Genomic DNA, 17,891 nt, shown 5'->3' on the forward strand with positions numbered 1-17,891 from the left:
TTAAATTTTTTCAGGCACATTTTCACCATGTAATAAAATACAATACTCTACAGAACACAAAAGTGTTTTCTGAGATTTTGAGACCTTACAGTACCTACTGTATATGTCCAGAACTCTTCCCAGGGAGACAAGCCCTCCTCAACACCATTTAGCCAACTCGATTAAGCATGGATTCATAAGATGCCATTTCTACCATTGCACTGACCCACTCTTTCAATTCTGGGGCTTTCACTGTCAATGCACTAATGCATACCACAATAACAGAAAATTCACGCTTTGAAACATTAGGTATTTGAGAATTGTCACAATAGACAATTTAGAGGTTAAAGATATTTCGGAGCCATACCAGCAACCTAAGACATCCATAACTTGATTCCAGAATGGTTTAACAAGATTATATTCCCAAATACAGTGTAAAAAGGTACCTGTTTCCAACTGGCATTTCCAACATAAATTGTCTTTCATCAGTTTCATCCTGTAAAATCTTACCAGAGTGTGGTAATAGCCTATATATGAAGAATATTATACTGAGTGAACTTCCCCCTTGCATCTTGTATAAATTTACCGCACCCCACCAAGATGCTGGGCCATTTTTCTGGGTCAGTTTCTTCGCCAATGTGTGCTGTTGATTTGTTTATTTGAGCAACTTTGTGATTTGTTGCAGTCATGGGCAGCTTTGCTGAGAGGCGCTGTTGGACAGCAGAAGCGCGTGCGGAAGGAGCGGCCGCCGTCAGTCAGAGCGCGTGGAACTGTCCAGTGCTGATGCTCTTCAAACACTCAAGGTGCACTCGGCTTTAGCTCCTAACAGCGAGCGACAACGACAACAAAAATACACTCATTTTAAATGATTATGTGATATGTTGTGTGCTGTTTGAAACGGTGTCCAGGAGTTTATTTGATCTGAGGCTGTTTTCCCTTTAAAAGCTTCTTTCAGTGGGAATGGACCGCACGGACTGAACGACCGGCAAGCGACGAGAGACGAGACATTTTGATTGTTTGATTGATGCATTCCTCTGCAGACTGCGGAGTGGACGACCAGATCTGCTGACCAGAGAGAAAGTTTCCTCGGATAAAATCATACACGATGGTGGATGCGGCTGAATGTTGTGTGAAGGTGATGTGCCGATTCAGGCCACTTAACGAATCGGAAATCACCAGAGGTGACAAATACATACCGAAATTCAAAGAAGACACCGTGGTGATATCGGTAAGATGTCTTCAGAGTCTACAGATGTTATCCATTTTTTTTTTTTTTTTTTTTTTTTTTTTTTTGAGCAGGAGGTTATATATGATGTAACTTCAGATAAATATAGGTCTATTAGTCTAACTTGACTCATTGATGTGATCATTTCATATCTGTCTGGGTGAATCATATTCGTATGGTTCTTTCATATTATAGAGGTTAATCCTGAATTAAGTCTTAGTTCTTAGTTATCCCTTAGATAGCCCAACATTTCATTTGAAAAACAGATAGGCTACTCTTTCATTCGAAAAATGTATATTGCTGTGCGTCTGTTTTGTTGTTTTAGCGAGAATCGTTGCACACAGTGCTATGTTGAACATGGTTTCTTTTGGTTTACTTAAGCGAGTTTGTTTCAGTTTTGTATTTTGTATTTTTTTATTTTTTTATTTTATCACATACACTGTCGACTGTTGAACATTCCGCTTATGACAGTAAAAGATGCAGGACTCACGGTGACCCTACATTGCTACGTGTTGTCACAATGAGACCGACCATGAAATAGTTTATTATAGGCTTTTCAGCAAAAATTAAACGGTTAAACGGTATGAAACACAAAACAAAAATGTGGAAGGTAATATACAACAACAACACACTGTAGATAAATTGCGCACATCAAATAAAAAACGTGGCTCAAAATTTCCAGAGATCACAGTTTATATATTTTTTTCTTTTAAAATTTAGGCTTTCTTTATTATATAGGCCTAGTTGACTCTTTGTGTTCATACTGAATAGATATAACAATGATATTTTAGGTTTTAGAAATTGATATATATATTTAGAAATATATATATATTCACACTTTTGTGACAAATTTCCAACATGTTAAACCTTTGAGAACTTCAGTGTTCTCCACATTCCATCTCACCATAATATCTTTGTTTACTTTAAAATCATAATTTTCTTAATGACCACCAGTTGTGCCAGGCTTTTTAAAGAAAAATTTAGAATGGCACGTTACTTGTCACATATTTCATGTAATTTTATCCATTTCACTTTAACCTTAATTCAATCACATTAGATTTATTTATTTATTTAGCTAGCAACATTAAATCCGTCTACTTTGTTTTGAATGCAGATGTAGAGTGTAGAATGATTGTCGGCCATCTGCACTTTTAGGGTTGGAATTATTTGCGGTTACTCAGTCTGGAAGATACATGTTGATTATGGGTCAGAGCCTTCATTTATCTCTTAATAACAGAATATGATTTATATTTTAGTAGTGTGATCAAATTAAAGAGCATTTGATAACTGGAATGAGAGTCTGAGTGACTGTGTGGGTGTGTGATGTGCTATAAATAAGCTGGCCTGTCGACACAGTAAGATACTGATGGTTTTTATGTTTTACAGTAAACCTCCAGAAATCCCTTGTGCAAACACAATAGCCCATATTATCTGACCCATTGAGATGGTAATCGACATTTCCATGCCTAATCTGCACACAAAATCGAGCGTAGCAGGTATTAGACTTCTGCTTCTAATTTAAATTCTCTTTAATGGTACCCTGCAGGCTCTGCACAGCCTGATGGTCCTAATGCCAGACATTTAGCTTTAGGATACAAGTGTGACTTTGAATGGAGATCTAGGTAATTTATGTACATTTATTACTATCAATGTTTACTTAACTGCATCTCATTAGAGACTGTTTTTTGGTAGTGAATCTTTCCATGTGGTACTTTAATGCAATAGATTTTAAACCCTCAATAAACTCAAATTCATTTGTGGATTAAACTGAAATTTCACACAAACTCCACCAACATATCTATCTATCTATCTATCTATCTATCTGAAATTCTATCTATCTATCTATCTATCTATCTATCTATCTATCTATCTATCTATCTATCTATCTATCTATCTATCTATCTATCTATCTATCCAGAGATCTATCTACAGTATCTTTCTAGTGATCTATTTGTATTTTATGTATGAAACAAATATTAACTTCCACAGAGTCACAATGAAATCAAATTTACAATTTTAATTAGCCTTTGAATTATTGATGAAAATGTAAATGGACTGAAAATGTGAAGAGTACTTGAGTATTTATTTATAAATAGCACAATTCTATAGTTTTATAAATGATGGTATAGTATTAGATTTTTTTTTTTCTTTTCTTTATAGCCTACTTTATTTACAGTCTTTATTTAATCTAAAAATGTACCAACATGGCAACAATTTTACTAAAAATATTCAGCAACAACTCTTTTTTTTTGCAGTATAATTATTTAATTATTTCATTCATAATTAAATTATTTAATTATAAAAAGTATACAAGAATAAAAATATACATTATTTTCATCTTTCATTATTTAATAATTCATAGTTTAGTGAGTAAAAAGATTGCATGGTTTGTGTTTGAGTAAACTCACAAAACAGTTGCAAGGAGATTTATAGGATGGATTGTGACAGTGAGAAATTACTATTCATTTGCAGCTTGTCAATACCAGGCTGGGTTTGATGGTTTGCTTTATGAGGGTTATCTGGTCAGCAGTGTTTAATGTGGGTGTTAACGTCTTATTATATGCGCAAGGCCACAAAGAGGCCCAGGGCCCCTGTGAGTAATTTATGTTGCCGTAGTGACAGAGGTGCAGTTTGAGGGGCCAGGACTGGCAGGGAACGGTTAGGCAGATTTAGTGGAATATTTAAGTCAGTCCACTGAGGATTGGGACAATTGTTGTTTGACACGCACAGTCACAAGCGTGTTTCTTGTATAAACCCACTTTTTGTTGCTGTATTTCTTATCCTCTTTAACATTTTGGCATTATCTTCTGCACCACCTTACAAACAACCCTTACATTTACTGCATTATTAGATTTATTTATGATGCACATTTGTTTCTATATAGTTTATATAAATACTGTATATGTACTATTTTTATTCAACAAACCCATCTGAAATGTATAGAAAAACATGCATTATCTTTTCAAGTAATTGTTCAGGAAGTAAGCAATATAGATTTTTGATTGAATGTGGTAAAACCCTGCACTCTTGAAAAAGCCTTGATGGTCCCCAGATAATATGCATAAATTATTGACTAAAAGAATACATTGTACTGAACACGTGCGCTTTTATATACAGCCAGTGCTTGTGCTATATACAGCCAGTGCTTGTGTTTATAAAAGATATTTCAGATTCCAGCACATGGTGAAACATGTAAATGTCCTTGCCTATTTACAGACTATATACACACTATACATAAAATACTTGTTTGTCTGTTGACAATGGCTTTCCAGTAATTATTCTTTTTCTGTATTACAAGAACTAATTTCAATCTGCAGTATTTATTTGACTTCTAACATAAAAGGTTGGACCCATAATGAGAGCAATGGAAGGAAGAGATGATTTTCATCATGTTGTTCTCCTACAGTATTGGCCAGGATACAGGTGCTGACTATCAGCCAATCAGTGCTTTTCTTTCCAGGCGAGATGTAGTTTCCGTGGTGACGGTCTGGGTTTGAGCAACAGCTCTCATTTGTGTCTCGGCAGGGATGCATGACCCCAACCAGCTTAATAAAACACAGACAGAAACATTATGTGTCTGTGTGAACACTGTCAACTCTGATACAGCAGTATTAGTGTCTGTGTGATGTCTTACACTGATAATCAACAGTGCAAATGCATGTCTGTTTTACGTCACCTAGTGTGCATATGGGCGAAAGAGGATGTGGAAAACTGCTTTCAGCAGTACATGAGCTCCCCATGATCTTTATGTGCATGTGTGAACACAGCGCTAATGCTAAATCTCACATATCAGTAAGCTGATTTTGCTGTATATAAGCATCCTTAAATATTTATCCAGCTTAACATTTTTTGTTACTTGTTTATATGTTTTTGTCTAAACTAATGTTTAAACATAAGGGTTAGACAAAAATTACAGATTCTGTAAAATAAATAAATAAATAAAAACATATATAATAATAAAATAAAAATTAAATAAATGTAAATAAAATAAAAATAATACATTTAAATATGCAATACATACAAAAAATATTCTAAAATAAATATGAAAAATGAATGACAGAGGAGAAAGGGGGAGAGGAGAAGTAATTTTTGTGCCAGTAGTATCATCAACCTGAATTTCCAAAACTTTTTGTAGCTTAGCACTTATAGTTTAAAGTTTATACTCTGCATGTAGTTCTTTCTTTGGAGAGTTATTTTTCATTTCTAATCACAGTTATAGATTTCAGCAGCTGAGGCTCCGGCTCAGAGAATCAAAACAAAAGAGAGGGATTTGTTGAGGCTCAATAAGATTGACTGGCAGCTGGGGGTTGGGCTGCATTCATCACAAGGTCCTCTTATTTTCTCTCCAACAATGTAGACCCCTCAAATCCTCTGGGGAACTTCATAAATAGCCGTTAGTAGAATCTGTGCAGCATCAGCAAAACAAAGAGGTGCTGGGGCCATTTATGAGAGTGACCTCTTGATAAAAAAACTGAATAATTCTTAAATGAATATGATATATAATGAAATCAAATTTATTATCTGTTTTGGGCTAAATCATTGAAAATGTAACATAGAAACTTTCATTTACAAACACATATTATTGTGGATATTAAATATATGAATTTACTGTAGGGTTTTAAAGGTTAAAACAAAATATTAATGATATTTTCTATTAGAGATGTCTCTTGAAATATTTTATGTTTTAAGACCTGTTCATTACTTGTATCTTGACTAATCTGTTTGTCTTTTCAGGGCAAGCCATATATCTTTGACCGAGTCTTTCCTCCAAACACAACACAGGAACAAGTATATGATACCTGTGCCAAGCAGATTGTTAAAGGTTGTATATAAATTATGTGTAGCTGCATGGAAGGTTAAATTATACAGGCCTTAAAAGAAAAAAGTTTTGAACCATGAATCTTGCATTTCAGATGTGCTGGATGGCTATAATGGGACAATCTTTGCATATGGCCAAACCTCATCAGGGAAGACGCACACTATGGAGGTAAGGAAAAAAAACTATTCTAATCATATCACGAATGGTATCAAGTTCACACATTTCTGTAGTTCAATAATAGAATAACCTTTTGTCACATGTACGGTGAGAAAATGTCACAAAATGCTCTAGATGGATGAATCTCTCAGCATCTTTCATGAAATGACTGAAATGCCAAACTGCTGCAACAGCTGCAAAATGCCACTTGACTGCAGGCGTTGCCCTGGAAACAGTCTGCCATTTCAGCAAGTGTTTTGAATATAAAGTCAATAAATGTTTCTGAAAATGAATCACTTTGTAACCATTGAAAGATGCAAATTATCCAAACTGGATATCCTCATACATTCTTCAGAGGGAATGCTTATATCTTTCTTACATAGTGGAGGGAAATATAAATTCTATAATGCAGTGCTTAGTTCTTACACAAACTCTCAATAGTTGTTAGAAATACAGAGGCATATTATCAAATATTTGCTGTAAATATCCTCTGCAACATGCACACAGGGGCAGCTCCATAACTCACAGCTGAAGGGCATCATCCCTCGCATCGCCCAGGACATCTTTGACCACATCTACTCGATGGATGAGAACCTGGAGTTCCATATCAAGGTGAAAACATTCAGCATATTTTCACATGTGAATTCATTCACTTTTATATTGAGTTCAATAATATGTGCATATTAACAGATCGAAACAAATCATTAAGCTTAGCTGTCTTCAAAAATAAATGTTAGTGGAATGTATCTCTGGCATACAGTAATATACAGCATATTTAATTGTAGGTTATGTTAATATGTTATTGGACTATACTAATACTAACATTATTATGTTATAGATATTGGGGCTTCATTGAAAGAGTATAATAGTGTAATTAATCCCATTCCTAGTGGTATAAAAACTCATTTGAAAGCAGAGCAAACCTATAATCCTATAATCTCTTGACAAGACCATAATTCTTATTATGATAACAACAAATTCAATAACCACTTGAATATGTACTTTTAATATTGCATTTCTTTATTACAACACAAACTCTTATTTTCAATACATTGTTAGTATATTTATTATTTGTGTAAATTTTTTATACATAAATGAAAATGTATTAATTAAGAGTCCTCTACTGTCATTTTCTGATAGACTATAATTCCTATGTTATGTCTTTAATGTGCCTTATCACAGGTCTCTTATTTTGAAATCTACATGGACAAAATTCGAGATTTGCTTGATGGTGAGATAAAAGCAATCTTCTTCATAGTATTAAGATTCTTTAAAAAACATATATTAATAGATTTTTCAGGGTGTAAATTAAATTTTTGATGTCCGATTCTAAAGTTTCCAAAACCAACCTGGCTGTCCATGAAGATAAGAACAGGGTGCCATTTGTCAAGGTAGGAAAGCTAATACACAATACAATACAGTGTTTTTTAGTCACCAGGCATGAAGCAAAAACTTCCTCGATGTCTTGTGTCTTTTAATGCTGTTCCATTGCCAGGGTTGTACAGAGCGTTTTGTGTCCAGTCCGGAGGACGTCATGGATGTGATCGATGAGGGGAAATCCAATCGTCACGTGGCTGTCACAAGTATAATACTTCACATCTTGAATCAAACATAACTAATATACAGTGCTATTATCTTGACATTGTGTCACACAGTTTTAACCCTAACCCATGATCCTCTGATGTTACACTGTGTTACAGACATGAATGAGCACAGCTCCCGCAGTCACAGCATTTTCCTCATTAATATTAAGCAGGAGAATGTGGAGACAGAGAAGAAATTGAGCGGAAAACTCTACCTGGTGGATCTGGCAGGAAGTGAAAAGGCATGCTTTTATTGATTTTTTTTTTTTTTATTCTATTGTTGCCTTTAAATGTATCTCTATTTGTATCTATATAAAGCAAGGCAAAAGATAACAAAAAGGGCAAAATAATAGCATTTCTTTTTAACTTTATATGATATTTATAGATATTATAGATATATACAGTATATTTGTGGAATTATAGAATTATAGTTCAAAAACTCTGACATAATCATAATAAAACTACAAAATAGATTTGAGAATGATATAATATCTCCACTATTTCTCTCTCGACCTCTCTGTGGCTCTTTCTCTTTCACAGGTCAGTAAAACTGGAGCAGAAGGATCTGTGCTGGACGAGGCTAAAAATATCAATAAGTCTCTCTCTGCTCTGGGGAACGTCATCTCAGCCCTGGCTGAAGGAACTGTAAGTGCTCAACCCATTTCAACTGCCCAGACAGTTTCTTTTTCTCTTTTCACTGAAATGCCACTCATCTTGTATTTATAACCTAGGCCTCACACAGTACAAAGCAATATTTGCTTTATACATTATTTATTGTTTTGTCTTATTTTTCTCATTACAGAAAACCCATGTGCCATACAGAGACAGTAAAATGACCAGGATCCTACAGGACTCTTTGGGTGGGAACTGCAGAACAACCATCGTCATCTGCTGCTCTCCATCCGTATATAATGAGGCTGAGACCAAATCCACACTCATGTTCGGCCAGAGGTGAAGCCATTTTATGCCCTAGAAGATTTCTCTTTCACTGTATAAAGACTGAAATTAAGAATAGTTAGTGAAGCTAAAACAAAATGTCACAAAAATGTGCATATACAAATCCACCTTAATTTATTCACACAGAGCCAAAACCATCAAAAACACAGTTTCTGTGAACATGGAGCTTACAGCTGAGGAATGGAAGAAGAAATATGAGAAAGAGAAAGAGAAAACCAGAAATCTGAAAATCATCATCCAGCGGCTAGAAAATGAGCTTAAACGATGGCGGAAAGGTAAAGCGAGAAGATGAAGATTTTTATTTTGTTTCATGTTTAATAGTTGTGTTATTGTTATATAGATTTATATATTTGTTATAAGTTTTATATACACTACTGTTTATATATATATATTTAAATATCAGGAAAATTTCATTGAAATGATGCTTGAGATTTGAAGTGGTTGCTTTGAAAATACTGTAATGGTTGAGAGATGATGCATATCATTTTGTTTACTGGGTCAAATTTGCAGAGGCCAGTCAATTTTTGATGTAATTGTCTTAACAAAAGCTTTTCGAGTTCTAAAATGATAAGGAGCCAGTTATTTCATCTTCCCCTGTTTGTCTAAGACTTATTAAAGTCAGGGCCAATTTCTGTTTTTTGAGTAAAATAATGATGTTCAAAGAGAAAATTACGTTATTGAATAGTTTATGTAATTATTTTGTTATATAGTACTTGACACAAATTGGCGTTCATATAAACCATGTGTGTGCTGATGACAGAAATCCACAATAATTGACAATGATAAATACCAATTAGCACTAATTACACAGATTGTGTAATGGTACACACATAATGACTCTGAACAAACAGCCCTGTCATTAAGTGAAAGCATGTTTGCTACAAAGTACTTACAGTATGTATGTCAACACTACCGTATGTAGCTAAATATATTTACTTTTCTTATTATAAGGAATACACTCAGCCTCCAACATGTCCAAACCTTTTCCTTTTTCCCTTGTATAAATCCTGATGTTTTTGTCATTCTGTCAGTATGTATCACTTTCTCTCTCCTGCATCCCCATAAATAGCTTTTTATTTCTTTGTTGGTGTTATCAGCTCCCTCCACCTCTCCTGCACATAAAACACACAGATGCTGGGTTCACCCATCCCAGCTCTATAAAGCCCAGAGAATATCTGTGGCTCTGACTCTTTCCTTTACATCCAATCAGTCGTTCTCATCTCTGTCTTTATCATCAAGTCTGCAGGACTCTTTCCTGAAAGCCTTGGTCCATTTATTATTGAAGAATCCAATGCCTTTTTATTTTATTTTATTTTATACAAAAATAACTCCATACTACAAAAAAGCCACATGAAAATTAATAATAAATAAATAAAACAAAAGCTTTACTGCTGCAGTTGTGCTGGACTGACATATTTTACCTCTTTATCTTTAGGTGAGACTGTACCTGCTGATGAGCAGCACAGCAGTAAAGAATTAAAGAATTCTGAAGCCGCTCCCATAATTGAGGCTTCAGCTCCACCCCCTGAGCGTCTTTCTGATTCAGAGAAAACCCAGTATGAGGAGCTGATCAATGACCTGTATCAGCAACTAGATGACAAGGTGATAAATACCTCTCACACACTGTAAGAAAAGTGCATCAGGAAGTGCAACCTTCACAATTCAGACCTTCCTCTCTCTTTCCCTCTTTCACCACAGGATGATGAGATCAACCAGCACAGTCAGCTGGCAGAGAACCTGAAGCAGCAGATGGTGGATCAGGATGAGGTGAGTCTGGCTCAAGAGCAGCAACACAGAGCAGAAAATTCATGCCCTCCGCAATTTATGATGTCACACGCCTTCCCATGATGCTTTGTCTGCAATGCATCTGAAATTGAAACAAGACATAGCCATGACAGAGAATGAAAGTATATTAATGACAACCACAGAGAAGCATTTATTCTGCAAAGTAAAGCTCCAGACAGTCTGCTGACTAACATAGATGTCTGACGTCTCTGTGCTGCATTATTACAGTTACTGGCATCCACACGGCGTGACTATGAGAAGATCCAGGAAGATCTGAGCCGTTTGCAGCATGAGAACGAGGCAGCTAAAGAGGAGGTGAAGGAGGTGCTCCAGGCCTTAGAGGAGCTGGCAGTGAACTACGACCAGAAAAGCCATGAGGTGGAAGACAGAAGCAAGACAAACCAACAGCTCACAGAGGAGCTTATGCAGAAGAGTGTAAGCAGAATAAGGAGGAAATAATAAAGCTCATGTGAATGAAGAGTGATGGTGATGTAGCTTTGTGCATTGATTTTGTCCTGTTATCTCTTAGGCAGCTCTGGCTGGTGTGGAGAGGGATCTGTCTGCCCTGCAGGAGCTCAGTGGACATCACAAGAAGAGATCAGCAGAGATCCTCAGTCTCTTGCTCCGGGACCTCAATGAGATTGGCACTGTTATTGCTTTGAATGACCACAAGGTAAGAATACACAGCTTAATAAAGAAAAAAGTAAATGCACAACTTATTCACTTATCAAAAGATACAGTTTTAATCAGTTTTTTTTTTAAAAAAAAAAGGTCTGTTATTCTGAGTTGTGCAGATTTTTTCCATTTTTTATATAATTTGTAAATTACACATTACTTTTCATCATTGCAAAGAATACAAACCTCACAACTACTTACATACACATGTGAATATGTGGTTATTTACAAATATTTGTATACATATATGCACTTTCCATTCGAATGTTTGGAGTCGTTAAGATTTTTTTGAATATGTTTTTGAAGGAAGTCTCCTATGCTTACAAAGAATGTAATTTGATCAAAAATACAATTAAAAAACCTAATATCGTGAAATATTAATGTAATTTAAAAGAACTGTTTCAATACATTTGAATTATGTTGAAATACCATTTATTAGTTTTTTAATCTGATGGCAAAGCTGAATTTTCAGCATCATTATTCCAGTCTTCATTGTCACATGATGCTTCAGAAATCATTCTAATATGCTGATTTGCTGCTCAAGAACATATTTGCCAATATTATCATTTTTGAAAACAGTTCCTTCTTATTTTGTAGAAACAGTGATCCGTTTGTGGCAACTGTGATATATATTTTTTTCGTATTATGTTATAAATTGAAAGGTCAAATAAAACAGCATGTTTTTGAAATATAATTTATTGTCTATACTGTCACTTTTGATGACAGAGATTCAAATAGCAAATGATTGGAATAGTATTATGTCATTTTTGGTTTCTCTTTATTCAGATGACAGAGATGAACGGAGGAATGGAGGAGGAATTCACAATGGCTCGGCTCTTCATAAGTAAGATGAAGTCAGAAGTGAAATCTCTGGTCAACCGCAGTAAACAGCTTGAGAGCACACAGGCCGACACAATGCGTAAAATGCAGGCCAACGAGAAAGAGCTCGCTTCCTGTCAGCTGCTGATCTCACAGGTACTCGCAGTGATTTATTTAGAGCAGCAAACAGCGCCATCTAGTGGTGATTCTACATCAGAACACTGTATATTGGTGATTCTTCACGTCCATTTGGGTGATTTTTAATGAGTTAAATAGGATAGCTTATAGTTGCTTTAAACATATTATTGTTTCTTTTTAATGACTTTTTCTTGATTTTAAGAGTAGTAGCATGGTAAATATCCCAGAATGTCCCAATTGTAACCTCTCTTCAAAATTGGATTAATAATTTTTTTTTTTTTTTTTTTTTTAAGGTGTTAAATCCAAGAGAGTTCACTTTTACTTTTGAAACCACAAAGTAAGAGATTAAAAACTGAAATGCAACTAATGTCCCTAATTGAAGAACAATACTAACCTAGTAGCCTGCCTCCAGTACTTGTATTGCAGCCCATTGATGGAGTTCTCAAGCCCAGTAATCTCAACATTGTTTTTGCATTTTGTTTTTTGTGTGTAGCATCAAGCAAAGATCAAATCCCTCACCGACTACATGCAGAACATAGAACAAAAGAAGAGACAGCTGGAGGAAAGCCACGACTCACTGATGGAGGAGCTCGCTAAACTCAATGCACAAGGTCTTTGTGATGCACACACGAAATACCGTGATATTATATTATATTCAAATTCAAACAAGCACGACCTCTTTCATTCACAGTGATTTTAATATATATGTAAAAATCTTTTGAAAAATCTTATTTTGGTTCATACAGAAAAGATGCATGAGGTGTCATTCATGGATAAGGAAAAGGAACACATGAGCAGGATGCAGGACGCTGAGGAGATGAAGGTGATGAACATGATAGCAGAGCAACGTTACAAGAAATCAACCTACAAATGACTAACTTATAGCTTACTCTGCATGATAAACTATGATAAAAGAAAGTATTTTATTTTTGATAGTTCAAGATATAAAGATACTCTAAAAAAGGCCAAATCTGCTGCATAGAATAGGAAAAGATTTTATTATTGAAACCAAATCACCCTAGAAGATTAATACTGCACCATCTATATTAAATATATAAATCCCATATGCATTTGCATGTAGAAAGCGCTGGAACAGCAGATGGAAAGCCACAGAGAGGCTCATCAGAAGCAGCTTTCACGTCTGCGAGATGAAATCGAAGAGAAACAGAGGATCCTTGATGAGCTGAAAGAGTAAGTACTTTATTTCTGATTACTTCTAATCAGTTCTGTAATTGTTTTATATCTAATATTAATTTGTAATATTTATTTTTAGACAGTTAATACATCTGCTTTTGACTGGTATTACTCCAAATTAATGAACTTATTAAAAAAAATTGTTCGATTCATTCAATAATCCCCTACTGTCAGTGTGAACCAGGCTCTTCAGCTTGAACAGAATCAGCTCAAGTCTGACTATGAAAAGCTGAAACAAGAGGAACAGAAGAAGGACGAGAGGCTGCAGAAGCTTCTGTGAGTCAACTGCTCATATTAAAAAGTTGTATAAATGATCTGCTCATGGAATAAGTCAAAGATAGATTTTGTAAAACAGCTCTGTTCCACTAATAAAGATATTTTGAACACATATTATAATTTTTGTTGTAATCAGCTTGTTGAATGAGAAGAGGGACCAAGCTAAAGAAGATCTCAAGGGTCTGGAAGAGACTGTGGTGAGTATTATTACATTACCTGCATGGCATTCCTAGAGTTTGTCTCTGAGCACCACCATCTGCTGTCTCAGAGTTGTTCACCTTGAATATTCAACCTCTAAAGCTGTTATTTTTGTACAAAGTATTTTTTTAGATCACTGATCATGCCATTTGCTTTTCAACAAGGCCAAAGAGCTCCAGACTCTCCTCAACCTGCGTGTGCTGTTCATCCAGGACATCAATAATCGCATTGGACGAGTGAGTATCCAAAACAAATACTGTTCCCTTTTTTTGATATTACTTTTTTTTGTTTTTTGTTTTTTACTGAGTGGCAATGTGCTAGTATTCTCTGACCAACAGCTTCTACATGCAAAAACACTGTTTTTGAGATTTTTGCATCCATAAATTGTCTTCTTTCAGACTAGTGAATAGAACATAGCCAAACTACACATTTAAGTATTATTTTATTACACTTTGTCTGTGTGCATCTCTAGATATTAATTTCAACACATATCTTTAAAGGCTGTTCTTCTCACATTTTTTTTTTCCATGCATTGAGCCAAAAATCTCCTTTCAGTATAGGTTTATTCCTATCTAAATTCTAAATAAAATTCCTGTTTTATTTGGTTGACACATTAGTTAAAGGTTTTTACAGAGGTTAAGGTTTTTTACATTTTGGATAGCTATTTTTATCAATACATAAATCAGTAAATACTTTCAACAGCAAGATACATGTTTTAGGTATATAATGTTGTATAAATCGTGTAAATTGACATGAATGAACAAACTTGAATAAACAAACCTGTAAAAATCTCTGTAAAAACCATTAACTCTAATATGTCAACAAGAATTGAACCTGGCCTTATTCAATGTTCAGATTTCTGTTCTGGGACATTATGCAAATTTGAGCTAATTTAATTTGATAATGCATATTTGAATATTTACTGTAAACATAATCTTTTCGAAAAATTGTAATACAAAATATTTTTTTTTTAATGTACCGAGTTATCAGCTGAGGAAGTATAGTGATGTCTGCAGTATTAGTTATAACATTAGTTATACATTTCTATTTTATAGAGTGTAGAGTTGGACACTGATGAATCAGGGGGAAGTCTGGCACAAAAACAGAAAATAATTTTCCTTGAGAATAACCTGGAGCAGCTCACTAAAGTCCACAAGCAGGTTTGTAGGGGTTTTTTTTTTTACTTTGCACAGAAATTACAAATAGCTATAATAAACTATAACAAATAAATAGTAATAATGTATATTGTAATATAATATGATATTAATAACTCTGTCTATATATTCTGTGATTTTCATAGCTGGTACGTGATAATGCAGACTTAAGATGTGAGCTTCCCAAACTGGAGAAGCGCCTGCGTGCAACTGCTGAGCGAGTGAAGATCCTGGAGTCTGCTCTGAGAGAGGCCAAAGAAAGCGCCATGAGAGACCGTAAGAAGTACCAGCAGGAGGTGGACCGCATCAAGGAGGTCATCCGAGCCAACAACCAGGCCAGGATGAAACACACCGCACAGATCGGTCAGAGCTGCTTGATCTTCAGATCGCAATGTTGCATTATATCCAGTAGAGGGCACCATATACTCAGTAATACATTGTCTCTGGTTACCTGATGCCCAAATGCTCTCATGTATTGGTGCATGTCTCCCATACATTATGCATGCTCCATATATGTATATATATGCATATTCATTGAAGTTAAAAGTTTTTAAAATATGTTAAATTTAAACTACACTGTCTCTTATAGCTAAGCCTATTCGTGCTGGACATCATCACTCAGCGGCTTCTGCCACACCGGGCCACGGTATCAGAGGGGGTGTCCCAAGCCCACGACGACACCACCAGCACCAACCGCAGCACCAACAGCAGCAGCAGCAGCAGTACCATCACAGGAGCAAGTGAAAAACTCTCCATGTACGTTTGGTTTAGTGACTTTTCTGCTACAACTATATGTATTGCTTCATTTTAACCCTGTAACAACTGGCAGGTGAAATAACAGTCTGAACTTTTTTAAAGTATCAAATCTGATACATCAGGCTTTTATGGTTCATATAATATGACAGCTCATAATCAAGATGGGGAAAATCAACTTGATTTTATTCAGAAGCAATAAAATGAGCAAAAATATGCAATTTGTCGACTAATGGTATATAGCAGACTACTTACATAAATAAAATGTTTTTAAATATCAATTGTCACTCTATATCACCTAATAATATGTTTTAGTAAGATGATATTGTACATAATTTATGATCAAAGGTCTGCCATATATATATATATATATATATATATATATATATATATACACATACACACCACAACCTGAAGGTTTTTTCAAGTATACTGAAAGTTTTTAAATTTATATTTATACAGTTTTACTAAAAGTCATGGAGTCATGTCATGTACCTATAGATGCATGTGTTTTTTCTTCTTAATTTGACACTGGAACAAGCTGGAGTGATTCTGTTTGGCTTAATGTTGAGATGAATGGGGCAGTGCTGAAAAAATGCTGCTGATTAGTTTTCCAGCATGTGATGCATTTGGGAAGCACAAATAACAGAAAGTTGTGGTGTAACATTAGTTACTGTGCCAACTGTTTGACAAAGATGGAGCAACATGGTTATAATAGCTACAAAAGACTTGTGCCCGAATGCTTGGGAAAGTCAGTGAACTGTGCACAGTGTCTAGTGCCATCTGGCATTCGCTGAAATGTTGTCAAAGTTTATGGATCTATTTCAGGGTAGGTCACTTTCTTTTACCCAGTCATGAAGATAACATTCTTCATGTTCTGGGTGACAAGAAAAGTTGATTGTCAGTAATGTGGTTCAATGTTTCTTGCTAATATTTTTTTCTGACAGGTTTTCTCCCAATACAGTGTGTCTAACTATTTACACTTCCAACAGGGGACAAAAAATGACCGGTCTGATACCAGTCTGCACATTCTTTCCATTCCAGTTATGTGTGGCAACAAGAAGACGTCTTTTTCCAATGCAGTCTTTTCTATTCAATGAGGGGGGAAAAGAACTACTGTCATCTTATACTAAGCCTTTTCAAGTTCATTTCCTGTCCTTACCATGACCTCCTTACATTCATCCGGTTTAAGTGGAGATTTGTGGACTCAACTATGAATAAACAAACCCAGACCCACAAAGTAAGACTAAAGGATATTGAATTTTAAAGTGATAGAAGTGCTATTTCATTGAAACTTTTTTGTCTTGGCTTCTTTCTGCCTTGTGTCATTTTGTATTTGAAATAGTCTTCAGTGTTTCTATCACATTCTGATTACAGTAATTCAGTGCATCTGTCATCACTCATGCCAGGTTAGTTTCCATAGAAGTCTGGAAATATGAAAAGTAGTCACTAGAACCTACACTTGTCGTTTTTATCCCTTCAGGAGTTACATTAAGACCTTTCTGTTCTTTTAATTGGCACTAATTCCTTCGGTCTTAATGGCCATTGGTAACATGCAGTGACATGACTTGGGAATGTACAGTAGCTTAGGAATACACATTGCATCAAGCTTAATTCATCATGATTTATAATAACTATTAGTAATATTATTAGAGGTTAATTAATTAATTAATTTATTTATTTATTTTATATGCATTTTAAGTATTGGAGTTGATTTTGTTTACATATTGTCTTTTGTATATTATTTTTAAGTTCCTCTCATTAGATCCAAGTCATCATGTGTACATGTTTTTATACAAAATATAGGTGCTTTGAAAATGTATTAATTTATAGCATAAGGTGCTCTGGAGCAAACAACAACTGTAAAATATCAGTATTTATTACCACATTAGTGGTAAAATCAGGAATCATTTTCTTATCTTATTTTCTTATCTTCTGTCTTTTATTGGCTGTTACTTAAAGGGATACTCCACCCCAAAATGAAAATTTCGTCATTAATCACTTACCCCCATGTCATTCCAAACCCAAAAAAGATTTGTTCGTCTTCGGAACACAATTTAAGATATTTTGGATGAAAACTGGGAAGCTTGTAACTGTCCCATTGACTGTCAAGTACACTGTCAAGGTCCAGAAAAGTATGAAAAGCATCGTCAGAATAGTCCATCTGCCATCAGTGATTC

The 17,891-nt window shown here is 35.0% G+C and overlaps 1 protein-coding gene across 1 annotated transcript; it reads left to right on the plus strand.

The window, feature by feature from the left end:
• Nucleotides 1-719: 719 nt before the first annotated feature.
• On the plus strand, nt 720-17,753 carry LOC109058694 (kinesin heavy chain-like). Its single transcript, XM_042731278.1, has 26 exons — nt 720-1,207; nt 5,939-6,026; nt 6,118-6,191; nt 6,687-6,791; nt 7,362-7,410; nt 7,515-7,570; nt 7,675-7,762; nt 7,880-8,004; nt 8,303-8,407; nt 8,565-8,713; nt 8,846-8,994; nt 10,155-10,321; nt 10,418-10,486; nt 10,733-10,939; nt 11,034-11,177; nt 11,966-12,154; nt 12,630-12,747; nt 12,883-12,959; nt 13,218-13,327; nt 13,505-13,606; nt 13,743-13,803; nt 13,969-14,040; nt 14,860-14,964; nt 15,105-15,321; nt 15,548-15,714; nt 16,704-17,753. The coding sequence occupies exons 1-25, from the start codon at nt 1,085-1,087 to the stop codon at nt 15,700-15,702; spliced, it is 2,904 nt and encodes a 967-aa protein (XP_042587212.1). The 5' UTR covers nt 720-1,084; the 3' UTR covers nt 15,703-15,714; nt 16,704-17,753.
• Nucleotides 17,754-17,891: the final 138 nt, after the last annotated feature.

Source organism: Cyprinus carpio, chromosome B9, assembly GCF_018340385.1.
Source record: "Cyprinus carpio isolate SPL01 chromosome B9, ASM1834038v1, whole genome shotgun sequence".
Taxonomy (NCBI): Eukaryota; Metazoa; Chordata; class Actinopteri; order Cypriniformes; family Cyprinidae; genus Cyprinus; species Cyprinus carpio.